Source organism: Leuresthes tenuis, unplaced genomic scaffold, assembly GCF_036924035.1.
Source record: "Leuresthes tenuis unplaced genomic scaffold, fLeuTen1.0.hap1 SCAF_9, whole genome shotgun sequence".
NCBI lineage: Eukaryota > Metazoa > Chordata > Actinopteri > Atheriniformes > Atherinopsidae > Leuresthes > Leuresthes tenuis.
In genome coordinates, this window is record NW_027325363.1 from 33,005,983 (window position 1) to 33,018,462 (window position 12,480).

The window sequence follows — 12,480 nt, forward strand, 5'->3', positions numbered from 1 at the left end:
GGACAAGAGGACGATAATTCAGCAGCAGCCATTTCACTATGTTTAAACAGGTCATCCCCCGCTATTATTTACCTCAACGTGCATGCATCTCTAAGCAGTGATAGGTAGGAAGTGAGATGACTCACTCAGTACGAAAAATTATATTCAGCTCGACAGAGTGAAAAAAACGTGTGATGATATAAACAACAATTATCGACAATCAAATACGTCGGCCACTAATTATGTTATTGATCGACTGATCGTTGCACCCTTAATTGAGAAACAAGATGGTATGGTACAATTCGATCTGTGCTCAGTCATGACATATGGGTCGAAGGAAAAAGGATATAAATGGGATGAATGAAATGTTCTGTGAGAACAGTTTTAATCATGTGTTCTGGTTCATTAGAGAAGTTTCATCGGAGATGACCCAAGTTGTTTAAACTGGTGCACTTAATCAATCAATCAGTTTGATTCAGTCAGGATTCAGAGTGCATCTTAGCACAGAAACAGCACTGGCTAAAGTTTCCAATGATCTCCTCTTAGCCTCTGATAGCGGACTTGTTTCTGTGCTTGTCCTGTTGGATCTCAGTGCCGCATTTGATACGATCGATCATAGCATTCTGTTACAGAGACTTGAACATGTTATTGGGATTAAAGGAACTGCATTAGGCTGGTTTAAGTCATATTTATTCGATAGATTACAGTTTGTTCTTGTCAATGAAGAATCTTCCTCGCACATCGGAGTAAGTCATGGAGTTCCTCAGGGTTCTGTGCTTGGACCAATTCTTTTTACTTTATACATGCTTCCATTAGGTAACATTATTAGACAGCATAATTTCCATTGTTATGCTGATGATACTCAGCTATACTTATCTATGAAACCAGATGAAACCAATAGGTTGGTCAGACTACAAGCCTGTCTAAAAGACATAAAGACCTGGATGACTCAGAACTGTCTGCTTCTAAATTCAGACAAAACTGAAGTTGTTCTCTTTGGACCTGAGCGCTTCGAGAGAAATTGTCTATTTATATAGTTACTCTAGATGGTATTTCCTTGACTTCTAGTTCTACAGTGAGGAACCTTGGTGTTCTTTTTGACCAGAATTTATCATTTGACGCACATATAAAAATGTTTTCTAGGACTGCCTTCTTTCACCTTCGTAATATTGCTAAAATCAGGAACATCCTGTCTCAGGGTGATGCAGAGAAACTAGTTCATGCATTTGTTACTTCAAGATTGGACTACTGTAATTCCTTATTATTGGGCTGTCCCACATATTCTCTGAAAAGCCTCCTGTTAATCCAAAATTTTGATGAGAACTAACAGGAGATATCATGTTTCTCCAGTTTTAGCTTCTCTTCATTGGCTCCTTGTTAAATTCAGAATAGAATTTAAGATTCTTCTCCTCACATATAAAGCTCTTAATGACCGAGCTCCATCATATCTTAAAGATCTCATTGTAAGGTATTTTCCTAACAGAGCACTTTGCTCCCAAACTGCAGGTTTACTTGTTGATCCCAGAGTTTCTAAAAGTAGAATGGGAGGCAGAGCCTTCAGTTATCAGGCCCCTCTCTTGTGGAATAAGCTGCCAGTAAATGTCCGGGAAGCAGACACCCTTTCCACTTTTAAGATTAGGCTTAAAACTTTCCTTTTCGATAAAGCTTATAGTTAGGGATGGCTCAGGTAATCCTGAAACATCCCATAGTTAAGCTGCTTCACAGTCGCCATGCATGCTCAGGATGGGAGATTGGACTGAAGACAAGTTTCGGTGCAATCTGTTGGTTTCCTTAGCTAGGATATTATTTTTTGAATAGGCTCTGTATGAATGAATTGGATTATGATTACAATGAATTGAATTCCAATTGGCTTGAATTGGACTATATTATTTAACATTAATCCACAGGTCCAGAACCACTACAGTACTCACAGCCGAATGACTGACAAAGTGTCCATCTGAAAATCTGGAAGACATGCCCATCATGCCGTGATGATGGTTGAAAAACCACACAATCTTCAACCACTTTCAACAAAATTATCTGAATTCTCTCCTGAATTGTCCCAAAGAAAAATTATTAGTTAGGGAAAAGGGGTGGTAAAGACCCCTTCATGGAAGTGAAGTGCTAGTAACCTCTTCTTCCGAGTTAGCTCTGTATCAGACTGCTGAACTGAGGTTCAGCCAGAAGGAGAACCAAACACCAAGCAGTGACAGGATTGGACCAAAACTGAGCTGTACTACACTACTCAGGGCATGTTCATCTTAAAAAAGAAAAAAAATGTTCACTTGACAAGAAATTGTCAATTATTACACATAATTGTATCATTATTAATCATTATTTCTCAACAGGGTCATATATTCATATTCGCATGCCTTGGTTAAATGTATATTGTTTTGTATTGTTCTGTTTATCAATATTCCGAAATGCTTTTTGTTTAATCATTTGGTTAATTCCTCTTTAATTTGATATTGTTGCTGAGTCATTTTAAGTTTACCAATTACTAATCATCGCCAATCATACATATGTCCATTGCCATTGGTGTGAATCACCTGTTCGGAGCGGGACATTAGGCACTGAAAGGTAATTAAGTGGTCGGTCGGCAAGTGGGAATGGGGCAATAGGAGAATTTTCTGGGATATCAGCCATTGGGTTTTTTGCTCCTATGCGCTGTGAACAGTGGGTGATCAATAGTTGTGAGTTTCAATATTTTAGAAATTTTTGGTAGCTTGGTATGGTATTTATGGGTGAGCAGGGCTTTGCCACTGCTCAAAACACATAGTTTTGGGCCAGAATGAACAAAGATTCCACAGAGATTCGGTTCGGGTCCACATACACACAGAATAATTTTAAGAAATGTTAAAACATTTTTACATATTGTCCTTGCATACATGTAGAGGCGTGATACTTACAGCTTTTTAAGAAATGTGCTCATTGCGGAGTTATGATCAGTTGAGTAATGAAGGTTGAACTATTCTGGGAAAGAGGTTCTGTTCCCAGCATCATGATAAACACTCCTGATATAAGAGATTTAGCTAACGCATTAAAATTGTTTTACCATTTACACATGCATATGCAATGAAAACTTGCTTGCTGCTGATAATCGCAAAGCAGAACAGCTTATACATAAAAGCTCACATAATGAAGTTATATCAAAAGGGGGATAACAAGAATCTCCTATCTGGTTGTACTGCACCTCAAGGTAGGTGGCCACTGTTAGCTGTCGCTAACAGGTGTGACACAAAACAGAATATAACAGTCCTTCCTCATTTAGTTGACATGATAAAATTATGTCAAAAGGGGGAAATGTTATAATTGGCTTTGTTCTTAGACATTATGTATTCATATTTTTGAATGGTCCAAGACTTTAAGATGACATAGCGAGACAAAACAACTGGGTCAGACAAAGTGTCTCTATTGGGTTAGATAGGTCTGGTACATTAGATACACGCCTAAAACAACACTCACACACACACACTAAAAACTGGCCAATTATACTCTGTCGAGTGTAAGTACAACCTCTGTGAGATAAAGCTGAATGTAAATATGAAACGTTTCTGGATATCGGGTGACTGATTTCGGCCGACTGATTTCCTCCAAGAGCTCTGTCACTCTGAGTCCAGCGCTGCCATATAGTTTACATGTGACCACTTATAAATACTTTGTTTAACTTAAGATTTATCCAGCTTGTTCTTGGGCTTTCAATGAAAGAATAGGGCTAACACTCGTAATTTCTAAGCCACTTTGCGATTACATATGACTTTTGCTCTGTAGTCTCCTGTTGATAGTAAGTCCCCTCCTAGTTTGGATCTGTCAGACCTGATGGCGTTGAATGACACTGTGTACACAGTCAGTTTCGTAAAAAGTCTTAAACATTAAAAGGAGCTTATCATTTCCTTCATAAGAAATATGCCTTCTGTGTAAAGGTGTAAGCAGAGTCTCCAATGTATCATCAAATGTGAAGTCATGCTGAATATCATCACTGTCTGACAGCATTTTAAGCCTATTTAACTGGTCCATATTTAGTATGTAGCTGCATTTTGATGCTTTCTTTTTGGAGAATTGAAAATTTTCCGTGCTCCGTATGGATTTACTCAATGGATCTGAATCGTGGGTCTCTAATCTGCAGGAAGAGACACTGATCCACTGAGTCTGCTCTGCAGTTACGCTGACATGCGGTCAGCTCAGAAGATCTGGGTAAAAGATCCGGAGGAATCGCGAATCATACACCACTACAGGTAAATACGCGAGCTACACTACGATCCCGAGTTGTGTGTTTTCCAGTAGAGTTCACGTCGAGTAGCATGTAAATGATGCCTGGGACAAGAAAACGACTCCTCGCCCTTTCTTCAGACTTGGAGGACATCGACAAGTAATAAGTGTCGATGTCAGCAGACGACTGAAAACTGAAACTCCCATATGTGGGTCTTCACGGCGACTAAGTAAGATGGCGCCTCATTGTAGCCAGTGGCAGAGCTTGCAGTCCCGAGACTACGGGTATCACATCGGACGATATGTGGAAGTAAGTTGATACTGGTTTTTTTAGGCCCTTAAATTGTTTCAGTTTTTGAAGATGCCGAATTACTTGAGTTTAGCTTTGCAGACAAACAGAGTGATATACCAGAGTGATATATAGTGCACTATATAGTGATCACGCCATTTTGTAGTGCGGTCTGAATGTTTAGTGATCATTGATGTTCACTATATAGAGCACTGAATGTATCCCACAATTCACCGGGAAATGTAGTGAACATCTGATTGACTAACCGGAGCAAGATATCCCATCAAACAACGTTTCACCTTCCCAGCCGGTTGGGAGTGAGTAAAAGTTGTTTTTTTTCCCGGTGAATTGCTCATAGTTCGATGTTGGATGACAGGTGCGAGACAAATTCATGAGTTGTTGAGCAGTACAACAGTCACGAAGCCAATTTATTCAATTGTTTATTCTGTTACACATTTCAAAACAAAGCAATTTAAATGGCTTCTTACATTCTTTGTTTAAAAAAATGCATAACATATAATTAAACATTCCAGTAGGTTACACTGTAACTTGCTGTTACTAAAGAGCCAAGAGAATAAAATATATTGAGCTCACGATATAGTCTGCTACCTTTATTTCCCTATGTAGGGAGTAGGGAGTAGGGAATGAGTGAGTGATTTCGGACACAACCTAGGTCCCATAACGGATTCTGCTTAGTTAAGGGGTACAACATTATTCCAGAATGAGTTTATACTCAAACAAATCAGAGATTTTAAATATTATTTTCCCCTCACCGCCAGAGACAGTGCTGCATCAAGCCGAAACAACCAACAACAACAAAAAAACCTTCTGTTAATCGACATAACAGCAAAACGTGGAGCTGCATCAGATCATAGTTGTCAGGATCGATGGGAAGGTAGGACCCAGATGCAGTTCTCTTTTAGATAAAAAAAACAAGGTTGATTCGCAAAACAAGACAGGGAGCATGAACAAAGGGCGTGGCAAAGCCGGATCATCAAAATGACTTGACTACGAAAAGAACTATGACAAACAAAACGAGGCTATAACAAAACAAGGCTATGAAAAAACACTAAAGAAACAAGGCTATGAAAAACACTGACTATGGCTAGGAGGCATGAAACCAGACTTCTCTTTAGTGCAACAAAGCATGGAGGGATTGTGAGGATTCTGCAGTGACTGAAAGTAAACCCGGAAGCTAAATACTGTGAGGGGAGTGATCAGTGACATGAGGTGCAGCTGTGAACAATTAACCAGGTGACTAGAATGAACTGAACGTGACAGGGGAAAAACATGACTAGAACAAAACCTGAAAACATGATTAACATAAACTATGACATGACAGACTGTGACAGACTGTTCCAACAGATATCCTTTGAATGGCGTTATGGTGTTTTTCCTCCCTCTTTTCCCTCTTTTCTGTCTTCTCAAACCCCAGCTTGTCGAGGCAGATGGCCACCCTTCCTGAGTCTGGTTCTGTCAGAGGTTTCTTCTTGTTAAAAGGGAGTCGTTCCTTTCCACAGTCGCCACAGGCACGCTCAGGACGGGAGATTGGACTGAAGACAAGTTTCGGTGCAATCTGTTGGTTTCCTTAGCTAGGATATTATTTTTTGAATTGGCTCTATATGAATTAATTGGATTATGATTACAATGAATTGAATTCCAATTGGCTTGAATTGGACAATATTACTTAAGTGCCTTGAGATGACAATTGTTGTAATCTGGCGCTATATAAATAAAATTTAATTGAATTGAATTGTTCCACGGTCCACTGGATTCTCCTTTCCTGCACAATGATTCCAGTTTCCAGGTACAGTCAAACTCTGAATTTCACTGACTCTGTTCGCCACAAATTCCTTCCACTGTTTAGAACTGCTCCAAATCCAATAGAATGTTATCATAGAATCAGTCCAAAAATGCACATAATTTTCTCCAACATTCAAAATAGTCCTAATGAATTTTCCAAGTCTGGCTCCAATTAGTGCTCCCATTAATTCCAGTCTGTGGACCATTATTTTTTTTAAGTGGGACAACCTTAGTTTTAAAAGCGACTAAAGTTGTTGCGCATAGTCCATCTGACCTTACGCACCAGTGCAGTAACTGTTTTCACTGGTATCTGTGAACACATGTATTTCACATACCTCTGTTAAATGCGCATCCCACTCATCACCATTCAGTTCAATTTTCATATTGTCGGTTAATGACAATGTTGCTCAAATCTGGGATTTCTGAACACCATTCATGCCATTTCTCTGCCAGATCATCAGGAAGATCTTGGTCCCATGCAATTTCTCTTTCCCACATCTCCTGGAGAAGACACTTCACACAAATGATGAATGGAGACAACAATCCAATAGGATCAAAGATGTGCGCAGCAGTCTGAAGCACACCTCACTTTGTGTTCAATTCGTTAGTCTCAAACACATATTCATCAGTGTCGGTTCAAGCCCAGGACCTTGAGCGGATTTTGACCTTTGACTTCCACTTGTTCGATTTCATGTTCCTGTTTACACATAGTTTGCAACACAGGTGAGTTGGTGTTCCACTTGCATAATTTCATGTTTGCACGTTACTTTCCAAAGCCACGAGTATGTTGTTAAGTCAGTCTATGCGTACCTAACGCTAACCCTAACACCACTTTCCAGTATTGATCTCCTCCAATGAGGATTCCCAGACATTCCTTTTCCATGCCTCTCACCGGGGTGTCAGAGAGCTGTAGACCTTTGTCTTCCACAGACCGTCCTAATGTTTCATCTGCCATTTGTATTTTTAAAGAGCACACAGTTGGCGTTTTCAATAACTCCACATCCACAGCTTCATTTGTTTTTAAGTTTCTCAGAATGGTCTTGACCTTTTTTGATATCACTCTTTTGTGAGTTACAGAGCCAAATGTGTGTAACTTTATAACTTCTGTCCCCACAATTGGCAGACCCAGAGCCCTGGAGATGCCTTCCCAAATGAAACTGCGTTGACTCCCCCCATCTAATAAACATTTCGCTAATTGGCTCGGTTAGGGGCATCTATCCACATTGTAGCAGTTTGTAACAATACAGTGTTGCCTTCAGAATTACTTGAGGAAACTGATACTACAGTCTGTAGGTGAGGGTTTGTTAACGTTATCTTGTGCACATTTTGATTGTTGCATGCAAACAGTTTCATAATATCTTTTGCCACATGCGTCACATCCAATGTCTTGTGCCTTGCAATTACGCGCAAGGTGTCTAGGCCCAAGACATACAAAACATCTGCCAAATCACTTTAATTTATCTCTTCTGATATAGACAGTAATTTATGTGAACTCGGGAGATTTATAATCACCCCTCCCACAAAACAAACAGTTACCGTTATCATGTGTGGAAAGCTGCAGCCGAGGCCGTGGTGCCCGTGAATGGTCTTCCTGTTTTGCGCTCCTTCTCACGGCCAACATTTCTTTCCTGAGTCTGATGTCCTTCTCTTTTTTGTATGAGATTTGCTATTCTCTCTCTGCTTTCCACGTCTAGTTTCAGGAACTCCATCAAATCCTTTGCTTTGAGTACACTGAGTACAGGAGCTGCTTCTTGTTGAGTGAACTCAAGAGCAATTTCCTCAGGAATAATTTTTAACAATATGGGGCATAAAAGACTTCCATTAGTGTCGGATACAACATCCATGGCATCAAGGCTGCGCACTTACACCTCACAGTTTGCGTAAAGACGCTACATCAGTGGCTCTTCTCACTGGAGTCATATTTAGTAACTTGTTCATGTGTGCATTTATCACCAGGTCCTTGCAGCCACATCTTTTTTCAGCATTTCAATTGCACCACCATAATTATCATCAGACAATGCAAGGCCTGCAACTGCACTTGCAGCGGTACCTGTTAAAAATGACTTCAAGTAACTAAATTTCTCTCAAAACCTCAAACCTTCATTACCATGTATCGCTGTTTGATATTGACCCCAAAACCCTTGCCACTCATTTATTTCCTCAGAAAACTTCAGCATGACTAATTTGGGGAGTTAAACTGTCCATTGTTCATTCTTTGTCCATTGTTTCCTTGACTGGAGTTACTTGCGCTACTTGCTTCTCCATCCATGCGCATTGCGCATCTGATTCTTGTCTTCCGTGCGCTTATGCCATCCATATACTCAATTGCTGAGTTTATCTCTTCCTCCAATTCATTTTCATCAGTTGCTGCTTCAATGTCTCGGTCATATTCAATTAAACTTTGTTCCTTACTGATCAACTGTTCCATGAATTCTTCCAGAGCATCAAGATCTGGTTCCTCCTTAGAATGTTCCCCATCAATCTTGTTCAGTAGCAGGGTCGTGGCAGCTCTCACGGTCCCTCTTATCCTTTTCGTTCACACACTGCCTTCAGCCATGCTTCTCTTTTTCTTTGTCCCTGCAGCTTAAATCGAATTCCTAATCCAACAAAATCTTGGTCATCTTCTGTTGGATTATATCCAGGGTTTTGGCACCAGATTGTGAGGTGCAGGGAATAATATGCGGTTCTTTAGTTCAAAATTTATTTATTTTATTTTCTAAAAAATGTTTAAACTTTGGAGAAAGGGGAAGGGGGAGAAAAGCTTTCTCCTTACATCTTGCCGTGTCCACAGGTGGTCTTTAATTACTGGGGGAACACCCTCCCACACTCGGGGAGTGACACCATGCACCCAGTTGAGGGTGATTCCCTCATCAGGTTGGCATGGCAATTAGACACAACACGGGCCTTTCTTATCAACAATGTCATCCCTTACTCCTTGGGCTGTGTCTTCCATCGTTTCTTCCGAGGGAGCACTCATTTTCTTTTCTTTTTTTAATACTGCTGCAGCAGCACAAACAAACACGCTATGACTATCTGCTCTGGCTCTATTCCAGACATAGACAGGATCTCAAAGTGTAGCTCGGTAGAAGAGGGCGTCTGGTTTGGGAACCTTAGGGTTACATCTCTGCTTTTTGTGGATGATGTTATTCTGTTGGCTTCTTCAAGCTATGACTTTCAGCGTGCACTGTAACGTTTGCAGCCAAGTGTGAAGCGATCGGGATTAAAGTCAGCCCCACCAAGTCTGAGGCCATGGTTCTCAACTGGAAAATGGTTGAGTGCTCCCTCTAGGTCGGACATGGGTCCTAACCTTGAACAAATGCTAAGGTTATGTTAGGTTAAGTGGTGTCTTTAAATTGACCCTGGGAGTGAGTGTGAGCGTGCATGGTTGTTTCTCTCATTTTTCTCTGTGTGGCCTTGTGATGGAATGGCAACCTGTCCAGGGTATTGCCCTCACCCAATGACAGCTGGGATAGGCTGCAGTCCCTCTCTCCCCCCTGTATTAAATTAAAGATGGATGGATGGATCAGCCTTGGACACAGAGTGAGATAGAGCTTTCACATCCTGAGGGAGACAGGGGTTGACAAACTACTCCTCCTCATGAAAGAAGTAAGCTGACGTGGTCAAGGCATCTGATAAGGATGCACCCTGGTTTCCTCTTTTCAGGTTTTGGGGCACATCCAGTCAAAAAGAGACTTCAGTGACAGTTCATCCTTCCTGTCTCCCCTCCTATCTCTCTGCCTCAGTTATTTTCCACTCACCTGCTCACCTTTGCCAGATTGTTCTACTGCATCCATGCAAGACATTCCCGTGTTCATGACCTGCCTGATCTCTTGTTGCCAACCCTGCCTGTGTCCAATCTGCTCTCCTCGCCTGCCTCCCGATGAACTCTGCCTCAGCGTTTCTGACATCTGTAACTTCTCCTGGCTTCAACTCCTCCACCTGGCCCTGACTCCTCCGCTGCTCGCTCCTCGTCGGCACCTCTGCATCATCAGCTGGCTCTTCTGGCTCTGGACACCTTGCCTCTGCTACCTCGTCTCTCATAAGCCCCTTCACTTTGCTACGGGCTGCTAAAGAACTGTTGGCCAATTTTCCTCATCTGCTAAAGTAAATAAAAGTAATTACCAACTGTTCCTGATTTCCAGAGTGCTGCTTTTGGTTTTTTTGGCTGACCCAGAACTCACTGGAGAGATTGTATATCCCTTTTGGGCATATCAGAATCCCCCAGGAGTAATTGAAGCGTATCACTGGGGTCTTGGTTTCTGTCCTGGACATGCTGCCTCAGCAACCCTACCTCAGATCAGCAAAAGATAATGGATGGATGGGTGAAAATAAAAAAATCTATCATAAGTGTCATAAAATAAATAGAAGTAAAATTATTAAATAAAGGGCTGAAGAAAAAAAAATCTATCATAAAATAGCCCTGTGATGGACTGGCGACTTGTCCAGGGTCTATTGCCCAATGGCAACTGGAATAAGGTCCAGTGAGAAAGGACAGATTAGGGTGCTTATCAACAACAGATTATGTAATCCTAAACATTGAGAAGGCGCATCTCCACACGCCAGATATTGAATGTCGGCTGTGAGTTTCAGTCCATGTTGATTACTTGTGTTACCTTCTGAAGCCATGTGTGTACTGTAAAAACAATACCCAACCCCACTTAATATTTCTGCCACAGCTCTCTCTGCTATACTTCAATTTTCTAAATGTTTGTCTGCTAAATTTTACTATATTCAATTTTGTTGTCTGTCTATAATAATTGTATATCTTTAACGATAATCATTTTAATTCTGGAATCAAGAAAGAATTAACTGATTTGAATTTAACTGTACTGAAGCCTAACCCTACCCAGTAGAAATATTTTCTCTCAGCAGCTCCCTTGTGTGATTGACTTTCAGCAGAGTGGTAGATTGTTATGGCCCATAGAGCCAGATTAACTATACTAAGGGACCAACTCCCTTATTTGTCACCAGGCTCAACTTTAAGCCTAAACTACACATAACATTCAGAAAGTTTAAACACCAACAAGCTCCAACACCACATATACACACTGATTGTTAAAAAAGGTAATTTACTGTAATGATGCATTCCATTTAATTTTGGCACATCAAACTGGACTTTAAAGGACACACTGCATCATTTCACTCTAGCTGCTAAGAGTACTTTGGTTAGGTGTCCCCCCATTAATTGAAATTCCTACTTTTACACATCTACGGATCCCGTGTGACCAGCAACCCAGACTGTTTCAGCAGTGCCACAGCTTCTCAGAGGTATTCCCCATAAAGACATGACCCTCGATAGATAAGACTTGGAAAAAAAAACTTCCGGCAGAATGAAGAGGGCCTGCAGTGACTCAATTTGAATCAGCCTTTACTGGTGAAGGCTTCATGTAAGTAGTAGCATCTTAATCTAATCACGAGCTTCAGTCCTGCATGTTCAGTCACCTCCAATCCTTTCGACAGTTAGTAAACAAATCAGACCGCCTTTACACGATGAAACAGAAAAACAAAAAAAATTATGTGTCCAGCCTTACCGTTTGAACATCATCTCCATCTCCTTAATCTGTTTACGAGAGAACTCTTTGAATTCCGTATAGGGATTGAAGATACGTGCAGCTCGAGGAGCAGCGGTTCCGTCGTTGATGTCCTGCCTGCGGTTCAGCTTGGCGGATAACTCGGACGGCGAATCGCCGCAGATATTATCGGGCTCCTGCGCTTTAGTTCGGACGGGATTCTGATCGGGTTCAAACAATAGTTCAGCCTTCTGCGTAGCAACGAGTCGTGACTGCAGCTTCCTAGCAAGCTCTTCGGATGCCATGCTGAGGAGACAAGGCTTCTCAATGAAGCTGTCAATTACAATGGTGTCTGACATAAATTCCTTCACTGTCAATCGCTTTCAACCTTCAACGCACACAGCAGTGCGTCCGGTCACATTTCAGAATAAGAGGTTTGTCTCATGATTACAAACCTGTGGAGTGATTTACCTTGAATTGATTGAAACAAAAAAAGGCTACATTTTGTTTTACCTCCTCGTGTATGATCATTGTATGAGTATTAGGTCTCTGTTTACCTGAAATTTAAAAATGAATGAATGTGGCTTTAGATCTACCCCATCTGAAGGCAGTAAGCCTCCAAGATTCAGAGTAGTTGGGGTTAGTTTGAATCACCTGAAGAGACGCTCAGCTCTCTCTTTAGATGATTAG

At 41.1% G+C, this 12,480-nt stretch overlaps 1 protein-coding gene across 1 annotated transcript in view; it reads right to left on the reverse strand.

The window, feature by feature from the left end:
• efhd1 (EF-hand domain family, member D1) overlaps positions 1–12,177 on the reverse strand; it is a 28,522-nt gene extending 16,345 nt beyond the window's left edge. The window contains exon 1 of the mRNA XM_072393134.1: positions 11,812–12,177. Coding sequence (XP_072249235.1) covers positions 11,812–12,149 — 338 coding nt within the window. The 5' untranslated portion in view covers positions 12,150–12,177. The remainder of the gene's footprint in view (positions 1–11,811) is intronic.
• Positions 12,178–12,480: the final 303 nt, after the last annotated feature.